A 17,271-nucleotide genomic window follows, 5' to 3' on the forward strand; every position below is an offset into this window, starting at 1 on the left:
GTGTGGTCCTAGAACTACTCGCTCCGATATCCGGTTATAAAAAAAAAAGGACTCTTAACTTTTTAAGGAACACAATAATTGCTATTGAAAAGCTTGATTTTTCAAAGGAATTGATATCCACATTCCATTTTTTGTTATCTATACTCCCTTTTTTATTTTTTTGAATTGAAAGTGTGTTTTTTTTTTTGCTAAAAGGCAAAAAAAAGGGAGTATGGATTACAAAAAAGGGAGTAAATATTAATTCCCTGTCAAAAATGCCCTTCACTTTTTTAGCATTAAATGAGTGTATATATTCTCCAATGCATAATTTTTTTTACTCAAAGATAAAGGGCAATATTGACTAAACTTATATACCAATCAATCAACTTGAAATTGAACAAATAATTTGGCACATCAAAAAGAGTACAATCAAAGTGGAATAAGGGGAGTATTATTAAGAACCTAATACTCCTATGGACCTAGAACTAGCTAGAATTTAATAGTAATGCAATCCACGAACTCTTGTTCGGGTATTGCAGGAGGGATGTAATGCATTTGCCCTCCTTCTCGATGTACCCCTTCCGAGTTTTATTAAATCCTTCTCTTGCCGATAATAAAGAAAAGAAATTAAAAACTCTTGTTCGGGTGTTTGGGTAATTCAAAAAATCCTATTCAGTAAAATCTTATACTATTCAGTGCTGTTGAAAGGGCGTGTTAGGAGATTTTCAGAAATGGCGTCTTGCGAAGCGATTGGTTGAGTGGGGAGAGGATCGAGAAAAAGCCTTCCTGCTTGCATGCCCCACTTGCATCGATCCTCCTTGTCCAGGCCGGCCAACTTGGGAATTCAATTCAATATTTTCATGCGTCTTTCCACAACAGCAACATAATTACACGGAAAAGACCAAAACTGTTTTTGTTGGTTCTAAGACTCTAGTGTACAAAAGACTTGTATCATGTGCAGTGTACAAAATTTTTATGTACTGTAATTTTAACATTTAAAAAAATAATTTTGACATTATCGCTAAATAAAATAAAAATAAACAGAGACAATTGAAAAGGGTGGGAATTGAAAGGGAAATAAATAGAGACAACTTGCATTTGTTTGTAGGGCAAGTTGCATGAGTTTTACCAGCAGAGTCAAGTTGGGAGCAGCTGTTTGATTCCTCCTGTGTCACAACAACTTGCTGCTATTAATTAATTACTAATATCTTTTTCCAATTATACTTTGATAAGTAGCTAGCAACCGTGCAATGCCCTAATTAATTAATTGGCCGGAATGTTTGTTTTTCTGGTTTATCTATGGCATCATATGGTTAGTGACATGTAACGTACATGTTGATTGCCATATAGGATGAAAACCTTCTCGTGGTTGTTCGTCTTCTACCTTCAAAGTCTTTCTTGTGATCTTGACCTTAGTCTCACACACGATGAGATGCTATGAGAAAAAAGGCTAAGGTTTAAAGTGGTGACCTTAACCACATATTTACAAGCCTGATGCCATCATAGTCCATCATAATAGATGGAATCATGCATGTAATATGACCCCGTGTAATAGAGACTTGTCAATTATCCGGTCGCATTATTAAACGATCACAACTTTATGTGTAATACCGACACTATTCAAACCTCGATCATTCGACAATATCGAATGTTTAATTTTATAATTTACGTAAGCCCACCAACAAAAAATTGCTAACATCAAACTCATTCATACCAAGATAAAAGTAGTTTTGATTACGTACTAATTGGCATCGATAAATAATTTGTCTAAAATAATTATCGATTTGAATCATAAATTTCTGAGATGAACTGGAAAACAACACGATCCAAGAAACTATTCACAATCATGTAAGGACTAAAGGTTTCTTCGGGCCCAAGTTCTCCGTTAACTGAGCCAGTGACTGCAAGTTGCACCGAACGATGGTGTCCACAAACCCGCAGGTTTCTTCCTTCGTGTTACCAGGCGGTACGTCGACGACGTATGACTCGACGACAACCGTCCCGAGCCCGCCAGCCGACCGGTGGAGGCTGGTGACGGACCGGTAGTTGTTGAGGCGGTGGTCCCCGCCGACGATGCTGAACCCGACGACGTGGCTCTCGTCGTCGAGCACCTCGAGGCGCTCGGTGCTGGACGCCGCCGGCAGCCCCGAAACCACGTGGATCTCCCGGAGGGTGCCAACACCGCCGTCCCCGGCGATGAGGCGGCAGCTCTTGAGGAAGTGCTTGTACGCGCAGGGGTCGTCGAAGCGGCGGAGGACGGGCCAGACGGCGGAGAGGGGAGCCGCGATGGGCTGGACCAGAGCGGAGCAACACTGGTTGGGCCCCACCAGGTGGGTGTGGCAGAGGGCGGCGTCGTTCAGGAGGGAAAGGGACGGAGGGAGGGGGCATGTATATGTTGTTTGAGGTTGTGGTGGCGGTGGTGGTTGTTTTTGATGGTTTGAAGTGGCTTCGTTGGTTCTGTGGTGATTGAGAGACGTAGGCATTTTGTTCCTTCCTTCTTTCCTCTGTGTTTTGCTCTCTCTCTCTCTCTCCCCACTTTGAAAAAGAAGGTCGACTCTATATGAAAAGTTAAAGTTATATGCAAAGAGATGTACGTATATCCGGAGAGAGAGAGCGCGGGGGGGGGGGGGGGGGGGTGGGGGGGTGTGTGTGTGTGTGTGTGTGTGTGTGGTGGGCGTTGGAGTGTAGGGGCAATTGAAGAGCGGTCTTGCAAGTTGCAAAAGGGTTATTGTTCAACTTGCGAACAAGGTTATAAAGGGTGGTATTGGGGCACCTAGCGATATTGGTATGCAAGATTAACAAGTGTGTTATGCCGTGGAATGTGCTTATATTATATAGGCATACGAAATCAAAGTTTGATTAGGACATCAACATTGTGATAAGCAAATAGGTGTGGATAAATAAATTTAATAACAATACTTAAAAAATATTTCACATTGTAATAAGTAAAGTTACAAATCTTTTAGCAATTAATCAAATTTCATCCATTCTATTACCAAACTTAACATCTTTTATCAACAACCAAAACTCAATAACCAAATTCAGTTTTTTTGTAAAAGAGTTTCAATCACGCACCAGACCACACCAAATTATTCGTCTCGACAAGACGATTCCAAAACTAAAAAGCCGGTCACCGTAAACTTCCACACGCGCCGCCTAAAGAGGTTGCACGTGATATCCACTCACATCACGTGCCAAACGCGCCAAATTGAGTAAACGCGCGTGATATCACGCACAGCCTCTTTAGGTGGCACGTGAGGGCGTGTGAAAATATTTTCGGCGACCGGCTTTTCAGTTTTTGAATCGTCTCATTGAGATGAATAATTTGGTGTGATCGAGTGTGTGATTGAAACTCGTTTGCGATTTGACATATGAGCATTGTGTATTGTTGGAATTTTTTTTTTGTTAGGGATGCAAAAATAACCAATGTGGAAGTAGATGTTATTAAGTTTTATTATAGACTAAATGGATAGTGAAATGCTAACGTAACACATTTTGGTTATTGATTTTAATTATTACCATTGCGGATGCTCTTAGAATTAGGCCCCTTAGACTTCGGGAGGAGTATTCCTCTCCGGCTTGGTATATACTATATTATGGAATGAAATGGACCGCCCAATCCAGTCCAATTGTGGGCTTTTTCGGGCTCATGCCATTGATCTGAACCTATCGTATTTTAGAGTTTGTTGAGAACATTGAATCTCTTTGAAAATCAGACTGATTCGATACTGCATTGTAGATTTCGAAACACATTTATTACAAAAAATAGAAAAAAAAATTGCAACATCGAATCAGAATCCATTTGAACTATTTATCTCAAGACAAATGTGTTTCGAAATCATACTAAATGGTATCCGATAGTTTTGATTTTAGATGTGACTGATTCTCTCAATGAGTTTTATAATGTGGACGGTTCAGATGGTTAATGTGGGCCCAAAAAAACCCACAAAAAGTCTAAACTGAACCGTCCATCCCAAAATACTGAATCTAGAATTAGATTGTGGCTTAAGAGCATCCCAATAGACTCAATGGAATTCCAAGCAATTTATCTAGAAAAAGTGCACATTTTAACTTTGTCTAGCCATCAAATATTTTTACTACCCAATAGCATCTCCACCATCCCTCATCTCCGACAACTCCATAGCCACCACTCCCCACCACCAGCTATACCCCTCCCTCTCTCTCTCTCTCTCTCTCTCTCTCTCTCTCTGAAATCGCAAAACCCAGATGGAACCCAACGATTTTGCACCGCCGTCGCCCAAATCGGAAACCCCAACTGACTAACCAAATCAAAATTACACAAACTGAAATCGGAAGACCCACAAATTAAACTCAACCACAAACTACAAACTGAAATCGAGTTTGATTGCGGATTCCATAGTCATTGAGTTCGATTTTGCCGCTGCGGCCGCCGTCGTGGAGTTTGATTTTTCCATCGTCGAGCTTGTTTCCGCCGTCGATCCGAACCCAAGTTCGATTTTGCCGTCGCCGAAACCGATTCAGCCAGTCGGACGTGCTGCAAGAAACACGTAGGAAATGATAAAATAATCTGGCCCGAGTGAACAGTATCTCGCTGGTCCAGACGAGGTACTGTAGCAATATGGCAAGAGACGAGCCTTTTCTTGAGGCTGTTGGGACTTGATTTTGGGGTTCATTCTATTCAAAATAGATAAAACGAGGATTTGCTTAGCCTATTGGAGATGCTCTAAAGCTGGCACTTAATGAGTCCAATGGACGTAGCCATTCTAATTTCTTTAGATGTAGTAGTAGTAGTAATAGTTTACGTACGACTAGGACTGCTATAATTGTTCCCGCAGGGATTTTGGACACTTTAAGAGAATCCTGACACTGACTTGAACCCCTTAGCAATGGTGGGACGATTACCCATTAGGACGCTCCCAAATCCCGAATCGGTGAGGATGTTGCCCTTATTACATTCATATGATTCGCTTGGAGATCACGAAGAAATTCAATTCAATCGAATATCGGTAATTACTTGACTATCTTCCTATTTGACTACTAGTTGTGCTTTTCTTATGAGGCATTGTTGTGGGTCGGAGAAATATCAGTGTCATTTGAAATCTATGTGCGCTGCTATTGTTCTCCTCCTAACGATAGTTAAAAAAAGACTTGTTATAATATTTGATCTTATCCATGTTGATAATTCGAGTCACTTATTTTTTAAAAGTTCTAATGTGTGGTTCACAACCGATTTGGACTAATTTAGGAGACCATAATTATTGCACTAAAATAACTTAGTTATGTGGAGAGAGAGAGAGGATGGCAGTTTTCAATTGTATATTTGCATTTTCCTGAAATGTATGCGACAAATTGCCCACTAGAGCGAAAGTGGGTTTGAGGAAGCTTCTACCAACACAACGTTTTTAACGTTTTTAAGTATTACTATCTCCATCCTATAATGTTTGTTCGGTCCGCAACGTAAAAATAATATCATTTTTGCAAGAAAATTCTAAAATTAATTAGCAATTTACTAGATATCAACAAGTTCTTTTAATGTATGAAAAAAGTTTGGATTTTTTCTTGAAAGAAATGCATCACTCCTATTTTTGATTCATCGTTTTACAGACCGAACAAATATTATGGGACGGAGGTAGTAGTATTTTATGGAAACACAATCCAACATGCCTAAATTGTATGCAATATTTTCGCTGTCAAGCTGTTCAATCCTAGTTTTCGGTCCCCCACTCTCTCTCTCTCTCTCTTTACGGACCAAACAAATATTATAGGACGGAGGTAGTAGTATTTTATGGAAACATAATCCAACATGCCTATGCCTAAATTGTATGCAATATTTTCGCTGTCAAGCTGTTCAATCCTAGTTTTCAGTTCTCCCCCCCCCCCCCCCCCCCCCCCCCCCCCCACCCCACACACACACACACACACACTCTCTCTCTCTCTCTCTATTCCGTCATGGTGAGGATGAAAGTAGAACACATGCACAGCTTGATCAAATGCTGTCACTGCCTTATGAGGCCACAAGATAAATGAGGCGCTCGTCCATTAAACGAAATTGATCATCTACCTATTAAACAAAATTGATCATCTACCGTAACTATTCGGGACAGTTGCTGGAGCTGTCTTATGCTTGTAGATTCCACAAGAGTATCTCACCGGTAGGATACTCTTGCATTGGGAGAAAATTTAAACTATCCGAGACATTTATTGGAGAGGAGCCCAACCCCTAATCAAAAACATCAACAGAGTATGCATGGACTTTATTTGAAAAACGAAACAGAGGACAGAAAATCGTTAGAAGATAAGTTCATTGAAATGTTACTTGGTTTGATTGCAGGCACGGAAAAGAAGATAAGAGTTCATGAATAATTCTGCCCATACCATGGAAGCCACAACTTGTTTGTCTTTATACCCCCAAAGTCCTAAACATTGATGAATGCTAATTTGAGATTTCAATTTCCCCTGAAAATACCTCAAGAAGGCCCTAACTCAATCACCCATCACCAATACAAACAGCGAAACGTCATATAAACTTTTTGATAACCAAATGTGGTCACCGAAGTATAGACTTTCTTTTTTCGCTTTATGGGGGTAACTAATGGTCAGAGTCCTTGCACAAGAAGAGATGATGAAATGTTGGGCTTTGCATGACAAAATGCAAGTGGATTATTGTATCAGATATAAAATGAATGCTTGAATGAATAGCAAAAGTTCAGAGGGCACATCTAGCAAAAGTTCACAAATCACATATTATTACTACATAAGTCATGCTAAAACGACAGGCACGTTTTACATAACCCCTTGATGCCAGTTTGAGATCGGCTCGATAACATACAAACCAAGTTCGAAAATTTTATTAGTACATCAAGTCATGCTAAAATGAAAAGCACATTCTACGCAACCAAATAAAAGCTTGTTTGAGATCAACTCGACTGACAAACAAACCTAATTTGAACATATTTTTGAAGCTCGTTAAGTTTTCACACCAAGCTGAACAACACACCACCAAGCTGGACTCGCCAACAATCGCACAAATCATCAGTTCATCATCAACTCATGCATAAATGGCAAGCAGGTTCTGCATATTCCAGTATTATGATCCAAGTCATGAGTTTAGTCTTTACCTCTAACCACCGCATTCGAAGCCTTCTCATTCTTCATTATTGAATGGAACAGAGTAGTTCGATCCTCTTCCACAATCTCCCTCAACACATCATCTTCGATTTTTTCTGCTTGCCAGCGTGACGGGTCCTCCACATTCTCCTCACTAAATATCATACAAGAAACCCATTCCTTCCATGTGGTCCTAGTGTGCTTCTCTTCTTCTAGGGTTCCAGTAGCCAAGAGCTGGTACACGTACACCTCTTTCGCCTGACCAGGCCTAAAAGCTCGCGCAATAGCTTGCTTGCTCTTTGAAGGATTCCACTCAGAGTCCAATAAGATCACCCGCGAAGCTGCAGTCAAACTGATGCCTTCAGCACAAGCGTTGATCGAAGCCAGCATCACCTTTGAGGGCCCACCAGGTTCCTCAAACTTATCCATCACCCTTCCTCTTTCAAAAAGCTCAAGATCCCCTTGAAGGACCAAAACCTCTTCACCTTTCCGCCAGCCATAGAATGCCTCGAATATTTCTAGAAATAGGTTAATCGGAGCGATGTTGTGGCAAAAAATGAGAACCTTCTCTTTCCTTATAATACATCGCGGTATAAGGCTCATAACGAATCTCACTTTTGAACCGAATTTTAAATCAAACTTGTACCTATCAAGATCCTCCAGTACTTCTTCACTGAAGTATTGACTGGAACATGTAGTGGTTCTGATCAACCAAGGATGTATGGAGCCAAGAGTAATGAGAAGCTCCAGTTCCAGAGGAAATCCTTTGTAAGCAGGTCTTTGGTTCTGAAGTTTTGTCAGCAGCTCTTGTTGGTAAGGTGTTGACTTCATCATCAGAGTGTAACATTGTAAACCAGGAAGGCTGTCAGAAACTCCACCTTCGTAAACATCTATAAAACCGCCAGTCAATTTCTTCAAAGTGTTCAGACTTTCAGCTCGTTCTTCTGCAATGCCTGAATCGATTTTCTTTGCAATTTTGTCAATGAAAAGCTTTCTTGCTCTATTTTCGAGCGAAAAGCGTGTTTTTGCTCCTTTCTTCCTCCTCTTGTACTTCGGGTCCAGTTCCTTCAAAACCTCACCCACAAAACTCGGTCGTGCCAAAGTGAGGGTGTTGAAATACTCTCCAAAGTTGTTCTGAAACAATGTACCGGAGAGCAAAATCCTGAGCCCTGTCTCAACCTTCATCAAACCTTTCCTCAACCTTGACTTAGTGCTTCTTGGGTTGTGCCCCTCGTCAAGTATAAGAATACCAGGACTCTGCCGCAACACTTGGCCCATATATTTTCTGTGAGCATATTTTGAATCTTCCCGCGTCATTGTTAGAAATGAGGTATAACCCATCAGAAGAATACTTGGGCCAGCAAGCCATTTTTGAATTTTCTCCATACAGTCCAACACATGCATCACATCTTGGTTGGGTTTTGGAGCTCCGGGTGATAACTTCAATTTCTGCCTTTGGACTTCACCTCTGTAGGTTTGACCACCATGGATTTGATAAACCGGAATAGGAATATCCCACTTGATTATCTCTTTGTACCAGGTGTACAGCGTTGTTTTTGGTGCGAGGACCAAAGGCCTTGATCCTGGGAATAGCTTCAAGAAGCTCACAAGGAATGCAATGATGAGAAAAGTTTTACCAGCCCCGGGAGAATGAGAGATAACACAACCTCCTCTCCGGTTAACTGAAGGTTCCATAAGAGCTGGTACCAAAGAACCAGCAATGTTACGCCAGAGGAACTCAAATGCCCTCTTTTGGTGGAAGCGTAATTTCTTTTGAAGCTCGGGTATTAAGGTCCATACATTGTCTTCCCCCTCCGATAACGGAATGTTGGAAGTAGCAGGAATGCATGCAAGATCAAGCCCCACATCTTCATGATCTGAATCTTCTTCATTGCGTGGGCCCTTGTTTGGAATACAAACAGTGGATTGCAACTACAAAATAAAATCATTAGGATCACTAATATGCATCAAGATGCCACGATACCACACAGGAGTAAGAAAAAGGAGTGTGGGTTAGAAATAGGAACATAACACCAGTGAACCAACTATTGCCCTTTTACCTGTACAAGTTCTTATATAACAAGCATTGCGAAAAGAAAAAATAACAGTTTTATAATCAGTAATTCCAATTGTTAGTTGGTCCAGTCACGACATTCCATTTAGTTCTGGTATTTTCGAAACGTTAAGCAGTGGCGGAGTCAGAATTCGGCCACGGGGGTGGCACCGTTCAATGGAAATTTAGTTACATGTTGTGCGAAAAAGTATGAGGAAGAAAATTAATTGTAGAAAGTCATAAAACTAGGTTTTGTAGTCGAATTTTTTTTTGGTGAGAGATTACGATACTAATTTTTCTCAATCCAAACTGACCATTCTCTAAATTGCAATTTTTAGATTATTTGTACAAGGTATTAGTTTTTTTTCCATACTCGTAAATACATAGCCGAACCACATTAGTCTAAAGAAAAAATTATGTGTTCGAAAGTGACACGTTTCGAACGTCTAAATAGAAAAGTTTCAGGAGTGCCGGAGGCAATGGAAAATCCCTCTTTCACTCTAAGTGTAAAAAAAGGTGTAATACCTAACTTATTCATACAAATATGAACATCAACGTATTCGTGAATTCATTTTATTTGTCCATTCACACACACCAATATTCATAAAGAAACATGTAGTAAAAAGCATACCAAACTTGGGAAAATTAATGTTCAAATGGGTCTCGTGCCTCTCCAATTAGTAAAAAATTAAATACCTTATGTGAGTTTTATGCAAAGAATCCGGGGTGCAACCCCCAGTTCTTATAAGGAAAAAAATTACTGTGAGAGAGGGAGAGACTAGAGAGCGCAGATAGTTTTTCAAAGAGGAAAAGAGAACAGCTGCATGGGGGAATCGAACTCCCGTGATCGAGGTCCTAGACATGGCACGCGCATTTACCAACCCTGCCAAAGTTCTCTTTGACCAAACTTCTCATATTATGTCCGGAGACTTCAATAATCTATCTAGAATATATGCAGGAAATACTTGGTCTCCTTAATCCAAACTCAACTTACAAATGATGGCGAGACATCTCTTATTTCGGTGAGCACAAAGCCACATAAGCGACACAGAATTCCTATTTCTTCATTTAGTTTGTATTCATGTCGACAAGCTTGTCCACGGTGCTTACTTGAATTCTGCACATTCTCATTGGGGACTTCAACATTGGAACCCTGAAAAGCATTAAATTTGAACAATCATCAAATCTATATAGAACCAACTGTTTATTGGCCATCTTATGATCAGGACCTATATGTATTGGGGAGGTTGAATGGATTCAGAGTATTATGTTATTTTTGGAAGGATTATAAAATTCGAAGCATTATGAATACATGTTCAAGGTTTGCTTAGGAAGGATATTGCATGCGATTAAACACATGGCATAAATTTGGACCTTTCGATCAGATGATGTGGCTAACCCATGGACAGAATTACCAACAACACGGGGGAGTTGTGAATCCTGCCCCAAACAAACGTGACCTCAGGGGTAAGACAAAACATTGAAAAGCGCACGGGTACCACACTGACCCAATGGGATTTAGGGATGGAGTTTTCTTTGAAAGTGAAATGGGTAGCTTTTTAAATTATACTCCCGCTCTGGAAATTATAATAAAAAAAACAAAGGCTTGCTACAACATAAAATTATAGAGGTACTAACATGGGAACAAGATCCAGAAGAAGAAAGAAAGAAAGAAATAATACCTCACTGTCTTCATTGAGATAATTTGATTGCATGCAAAGTTCCATTTCCTTCCATAACATCTCTATTTCCGAGTCTTCTTCCTCATTTTTCGAGGGTACTTCACTACCATCCCTTTGCTCCATGAACTTCGATGCCTGGAAGTCTTTCCACTGATCAATAACTAGTGGTTGTTCTTTGTTGATTGTGGATTTTATGTTGTCCATACATCTCCTTATCAACTCCCTGTACATACTCGCACTAAATGATCTCTTGCAGTTAGTTGTTCCTGCATCGCGAAAACTCTCCCTTCCCGAAGGTTTAGACCTATCCCTTCTTCTGCGAGTTTTCTTGTATAAACTTTTCCACCCCCATCGAGTACCTTCACTCTCTGGAATGTCACCCTCAGAAGTACTTCTTCTATGCACTCTATGGGTACCATTAATGTAAATATACTTTGAAACCGCTTGACCAACGACCTCTGAATACTTCCCAGGAATCTCAGCACGAAGGGGATTCTCCTCATGGACAGTTTGATTGGTGTTATCGGTCACAGGAACAATAGCAAGTTGTAGTGGATCTTGTATTTGATTAGTAAGTCGTGGTGGATGCTCGCATTGATTAGATACACGTGATTCCACCTCCAGAGATTTGAGTGATTTTTGGGACCCAAAAAAAAACTCATATTGATCTTTTGCATATGAAACGACCCTTTTGTCAAACTCGGAGTGGTCATCCAACTGATGTGCATGGTCAGCTTGGATCGATAGTGCCAATGGCGCCAATGGCATTTCTTCATATTCCCATCTGTATGTTTTGTACATTCGAACCACATCAATATCAGACTCAGATAAATCATCACAACCCATGTAACGCTCTGGTTGCACATATCGCCGCTTGGATCGACGCAAACCCATGACATCAAAAGATGACCCCAGTTCTTCTCCATCCATGCTAGAACCAGTTCCCTTCTCAGGAGTACTTATTGGTGTGAAGGGTACAACAACAGGGACTGAAATTCCATTCTCTAACTTAAAATTCACAGCATTGGAACGGCCTTCTGAATTTGGAGAACAATGGTCACCGTCACCGTCACCATCATCATCAGAAATCTGATAGACTATCCTGTTGTGTATTGACCTTACGTAGAATTCAAGTTGCTTCAAAACAGAAACAACAAGTAGCCATGAAAGATCAGATGAGAATTTTCCTGTGAATAACTTGTATATATGCACCGAGAAACAATCCTCAGTTAAGTCCCAACGGTAGTGCTCATTTTCACATGGGTTCCATTCAAGCTTTTGAATGATGGAAATTTGATCAATTTGCACCATAGTGATTTCCTTAACAAGTGCTTTCTTTGTCATTCCAAGAGGGCCTTGTGTAGCATAGAAGCTAACGTAAAATTGGCAAGCACATTTAGATTCGTGAGGCTTCCTCTCGACAGATTTTATTTTAGCATCCAACCAGACCTACATCAGAAAAATAGCAGGTAAATAATCATTAAAACATGGCATCTAATACCCTTATAAAAACAAGCTAATTTATGCAGAGGCCAACACAGATGTCTAAACAAATGAAGTAATGTGTGTTAGAGAATAGCTTGAACAGGTTAAGCATGAGAAGAGTATTAAAGAGATGACAAGCCAATTCATCAAGCATGTGAGGCAAGCATTACAGAGAGTCGGAGACAAAGTTAGCAATCATGCGTAACTGAGTAAAGGCATAAAGTGCCCACCTTGACTGAATGGCACGACACCAAGATTCACATGCCGAATATTGATATGAGAATTCCCAGAAACAACAAAGATGTCTAATCCGAATAACTTATAAGTAAAATAGACTGTATGTTTGCTGAAAAAAATATTCTTCCAAAAGAACAAACCTATGTTACCAAGGAATGCTACTACCCTAGCGAATTGCGCACCAATACGAACGTTCCAAAATGGTAAAACTAGTGATCCGGATCCCCACTTTTTGTTTTCCAAAAAAAATTAACTTATTAATGTAAAAATCTTGAGAAAATAGCAAAATTTGGGCATTATGGTCCTAGAAATGTATTTTGCACGAATAATTTGGAAAATGATACTTAATTTTACTAAACATTTTTATCCCTTGAAGGGGTAACTTTTGATTTTGATTTCTATAGAAGCCTATCCCAAGAGTTCCACAGTTTAGACACACGGCGTACCACGATCCCGTTCCTTGTACGGGTACGATCCGCGTTACAGGTAACATAGTAACAAACATAATGGGCCGGCATCAGGTATCTTTGTAACAAACAAAAACGAGTAGTCCAATTCACTAACAGCATGATGCGAACTGTGTCCAGATCAAACTTTATATTATGCAAAAAAGCATGCAGCTGATATATAGTAAATGGTTACTTACAGGCTCCTGCTTTTCCTCTTCACTTGAATTTTCTGTAAGTTGTAAGGTTGATAGCACACAAACATCAAGTCCCGGCCTTAAAAAGCAAGTGCAATCTGAATAAGTTGCTTTTCTCGACCTTACTCGAAGGTTTGATAGGGGGACATTTTCTTCTACAATATTTTCACCATCTACCAAAAGCATGGTTATAGCCCCATCCTTAATTCGCAAGCGCTCCACAGTTTGCCATGAGCCGTAATAAAATGCCTCAAAAGCTGTCAGATAGTAAATCAAAAACAACGACATAAGTACAGAATAGAAAGAAACGTTCCAAACATATCATATGGAATGAAAGATACTGGCACTGGGAAGCCATATGAACTAAATCCATTTAGTTTTCCCTAAAGGTTGAGAAGTCTATTTTGTTGTACAGAAAGGTGCCTTTTTAAATCCTCCATCATGTCCCAGGTCTCAAACCTGGACAATTGGGGGATCCATCGAAATAGACTTCCAACTAGCTTCAAGGAGAAGTGGATCCAGATATGTTAGTTCACTGCAAAAGAAGATGGTTAATACACAGATAAACACCACAACTTCATCCTCTGTTCTGCCATAGTCTAACTCCATAAAAGAAACCAAATAAAGAGCTTTTCCAAATAAACACAAAACATTTAAGGAAGTTGGAACAACTTCAGAAATAAGTGAAAAGCTAAACATCTTTCCAAAATAGTCCAGACTAGTGCTCTGAACTCTGACCATCTTTGAAAACTGGAATTGACAAGTCGCAAGTAATTCAACTTGGCTATATTTCCCAAACACCGCTTTGATCTGATTGAACCAACCACTTTTGTTGGTTTTTAAGAACCAGTTACAGTCGGTATGGAAACCATCGACTTGGACAAACCCCTGGTGTGCTTTCTAATCACCATGCTTCAACATGAGCTGTGACTCCATTAGTTACAGCCAAACAAATCAATTACCATGTATAGACAACGTACCCGGACGCATAACTTCCGTGCAAGTTATTTGGCCTTTCTGTTTTAACAAGGCCAGAAATTTATAGCCAAAACTTTTTAAGTTCTTTGGTGTTGCTGAGCGAAAACTATACCCATTTTAATGACTATTGCATTGGAAAACAAATGGTTTAACATGGTGAAAGCAAGTAAATGTAGCAAGTTCTTCCCCAACCACGTAAAGGTAGAGGCAAGTCACGAAAGCAATATCTATCAAGGGTGTAGGCTTGGAGTACATCCCAATCACTTCAAAATTAACAACGCAACAGACAAAGCTTGGATCGATCTGTTTAAATTGTAATGTAGGTAATAAAAGAGTAGAAAAACAGTAATGGAAGAGGACGGAGTTCGTGCTTACGGCATGGATCAAATGGATGTGAGCTTTGATGTATATTCCTTCTCTTCATGACTCTTAACAAGAGATCTCAATCGTCCCGATACTCCAGTAAAATGTGCAGGATAAAGTTCTGCACCTGCAATTCACCACTGACCAGGCACATCTTGTATTAGCACAAGAGCAAAAATGCTAAACATTTAACATCCACTATCCACAAGGTCCATCAAGAAGTACAAGGACATAATACTGAAATCATTGACACAATAGAACACATGCCTCGAGAATATGGACATGTACCTGCAATTCGCTGTTGACCAGGCACATCTTCTGGTAGCATTTGAAGAAAAGCTAAAATTCAGCTCCACAAGGTCTATCAATAAACACATAAAAGCCATCGTATTGAAATTAAGGATACAATAGTACATATGCCGCATAATTCGCACAGGGCGTTGACCACGGTGGGTAATTACTGCTAACAAAACAAAAAAAAAGTTGATGGCAAAAACTATAAATATTGAACCAAAGATCAAGAAAAGTTCTTATTTCCTCTTTGTAATACACAAGTCGCCATAATAAACCACCAGGCCTAGGGCGTATCATTAACATTTTTTTCACGCAGAGTAGACAAACACCATTGACGGGTAGTTGAGCGTCCATTTGTGAAAGGTGGATCAGATATCTGAACTTACTTCTTAGATGATTCTATGAAAAAGATACTTCTTTATTTTTCGGGATATGGAATGAATATGTAATCCAAAAAACATGATGGGTGTAATGCATTTCGATAATAGTGACAAATCCAACAACAACAACCTATCTCCCTCAGTTTCTTGACACTCTCTTCCCTACTCACAAAGGCATCAAAAGCTTGCACTACCAAGAATACTCACATGCTTATGCATTCAGGGACCATTTCACAAATAGGTCTGTTACGCATGTGGAATAGCCATCGATTACACACACACACACAAAAAAAAAGAAAAAAAAAGCATGTGGAATGGCCACTAAATCTTTAGACAAAATTGGCCTCGATTTTCTACATATTCCTAACATATGGGTAGCCCCAAACTAACATGTGACATTGTGTTATCTTGATGGAAGGTAGCCCCCTACTGTTCCAACATGATTTAATAATATGACTTCTGTTAATTTGATTTACACCATATGTAAAATTTATTTTTCTCAATGCATTGGCATCATAGAGCAAGACTTTGATTATATGAATCACATGATTCACATACCCAAATAATGCCTTGAACTGACTGTTTTTCTGATATCTCAGGGTGTCCGATGCGCACTTTGACTAACTCGCAGTAACTAATCCCACCGTCCATTAGTAGGGGAAGCTGGAACAAATCCCATATGGACTGACACCACAAGAGTTGATATCACGTGAGAGGTTTCAAACCTTCTTACCTTGTGAGGAAGCAAACCCCAAAGAACTTAAAAAGTTTGGCTGTACTGACTATCAATAAAATGGACAAAAACTGCAAGAAATAGGTAAAGTAAGATTTAAAAAACGACATATGGATTTATTAACTCCATTTTTCATAGTTTTCCTCCTCATTACTCTCAGCAGAAAATAACTTCTAACAATATTTTTTTTTTTTTGCTCCAGTTATCTTGATCTGCCAAACCAACCCCCAAAACGAAAATAAAGGAAATAAGATTTCTGGCTTGGTCTTACCACGCCTTCACATTTTGTTATAAAAACTTTGAGAGTTTAAGGTCACTGTGTTATCCCAAAAACCTTATACAGATATACCTGGAAGTAATCCGTATAAGGTTTTTTTTTATTTGCCGATCAAAAATATTAAAAAAAAAATCACTTCTTTACTAGAATTACTAGAAGTAATCAATCAATCTTCGCATGTCTGTACTTTGTTTGCCTATTTACGACCACGCGTGTGCATAAATAAACACTCACTGGTTGCTGCAAGTTCTGCAAACATCAATTTATAGTCATAAAAACAGAAGCGAGACAAACTCCAAGCAGCAAATTACTAATTTAACCAATACAGAAAAGAAAAAAAAAACCCCTCAAAGAGGCAAAGAAAGAGAAAGGAACAGGAAATTTCAGTAACCCGAGCTTACCAAATTCAGTAAACCAAAGTCAAAACTCCGATCCATCATCCTCTGCACGCTTTACAAATTTACAGATTTGCACAGATTTATTACCTGGAAATGCAAACAAAAGAATCAAATTTCCGTCAAGGGAAACCGAAGAAAAAATGAAAAGCGAAAAGTACTGTTATCATACACTTGAAGCTAGGAGCAGGTTCGGATCGAGCGGATAGATACAGGGGTGGGATTCCGGCCAATTGGAGCGGAGGAGTGACATTGGCTTCTACTAGTACTAGTTACTACTACTAAAGATTCTCTGGACAAAAGCCATGTAGAGAGAGAGAGAGAGAGAGAGAGAGAGTGGGGCGGAGAAATCTATGGCGCACAGGGAGTGAGAATCTCGGGGTTGGGATTCTTGATTATCGGTCTGGCTTTCTGCTGCATGTGAGAGCGAAATGGCACTGGAAACAAAGGGGAAAGGGGGAGCAGCTCTGATGGAAGCACTGAAGCAGAGGTTCGTTGGGAGTAAAAGGACGGGGTCAAACAGTAAACACGTGAGCTTCGGAAGGGGTGGTGGTCTCCGTCTACGGGCTGGAGTAGGGTCGGTCCGTGGGCTCTCCGGGGTTGTGGGTTGAGTTAGCGAATCGGACCCGTTGGTTTAGAGGGAAGTACTAGTAACGAAGAGTCTGGATTGACTAGCGGATTTT

The 17,271-nt window shown here is 39.9% G+C and overlaps 2 protein-coding genes across 5 annotated transcripts; both read right to left on the reverse strand.

Annotated features, from left to right (window-relative positions):
* Positions 1–1,686: 1,686 nt before the first annotated feature.
* LOC131320604 (abscisic acid receptor PYL4-like) lies at positions 1,687–2,576 on the reverse strand. The gene has a single exon (XM_058351347.1). The coding sequence runs from the start codon at positions 2,460–2,462 to the stop codon at positions 1,824–1,826; it is 639 nt and encodes a 212-aa protein (XP_058207330.1). The 5' UTR covers positions 2,463–2,576; the 3' UTR covers positions 1,687–1,823.
* A 4,105-nt stretch (positions 2,577–6,681) lies between these two features.
* LOC131320605 (SNF2 domain-containing protein CLASSY 1-like) lies at positions 6,682–17,096 on the reverse strand. Of its 4 annotated transcripts, none has more exons than XM_058351349.1 (8): positions 16,761–17,096; positions 16,595–16,678; positions 14,798–14,827; positions 14,522–14,649; positions 13,172–13,425; positions 10,804–12,252; positions 10,116–10,274; positions 6,682–9,000 (listed from the first exon to the last, which is right to left on the reverse strand). In XM_058351349.1, exons 4-8 carry the CDS (start codon positions 14,568–14,570, stop codon positions 7,069–7,071), a joined length of 3,843 nt encoding a protein of 1,280 aa, XP_058207332.1. In that variant the 5' UTR covers positions 14,571–14,649; positions 14,798–14,827; positions 16,595–16,678; positions 16,761–17,096; the 3' UTR covers positions 6,682–7,068. The 4 variants fall into 4 exon arrangements, with proteins under 4 accessions (XP_058207332.1, XP_058207331.1, XP_058207333.1 ...); XM_058351348.1 differs by having other exon boundaries at positions 14,798–14,870; XM_058351350.1 differs by having other exon boundaries at positions 14,777–14,870.
* Between the last annotated feature and the right edge of the window lie 175 nt (positions 17,097–17,271).

Source organism: Rhododendron vialii, chromosome 3a, assembly GCF_030253575.1.
Source record: "Rhododendron vialii isolate Sample 1 chromosome 3a, ASM3025357v1".
Classification (NCBI taxonomy): domain Eukaryota; kingdom Viridiplantae; phylum Streptophyta; class Magnoliopsida; order Ericales; family Ericaceae; genus Rhododendron; species Rhododendron vialii.

Excerpts from the sequence above, each read along its gene's own strand:
- LOC131320604 (XM_058351347.1), bottom strand. The coding sequence starts at position 2,462 with ATGCCTACGTCTCTCAATCACCACAGAACCAACGAAGCCACTTCAAAC.
- LOC131320605 (XM_058351351.1), bottom strand. The coding sequence starts at position 14,570 with ATGAAGAGAAGGAATATACATCAAAGCTCACATCCATTTGATCCATGC. Across the intron at positions 12,253-13,171 it reads AAGAGGAAAAGCAGGAGCCT|GTCTGGTTGGATGCTAAAAT; the intron begins GTAAGTAACCAT and ends TTTCTGATGTAG. Across the intron at positions 9,001-10,115 it reads GAGATGTCTCGCCATCATTT|TTGCAATCCACTGTTTGTAT; the intron begins GTAAGTTGAGTT and ends TTTATTTTGTAG.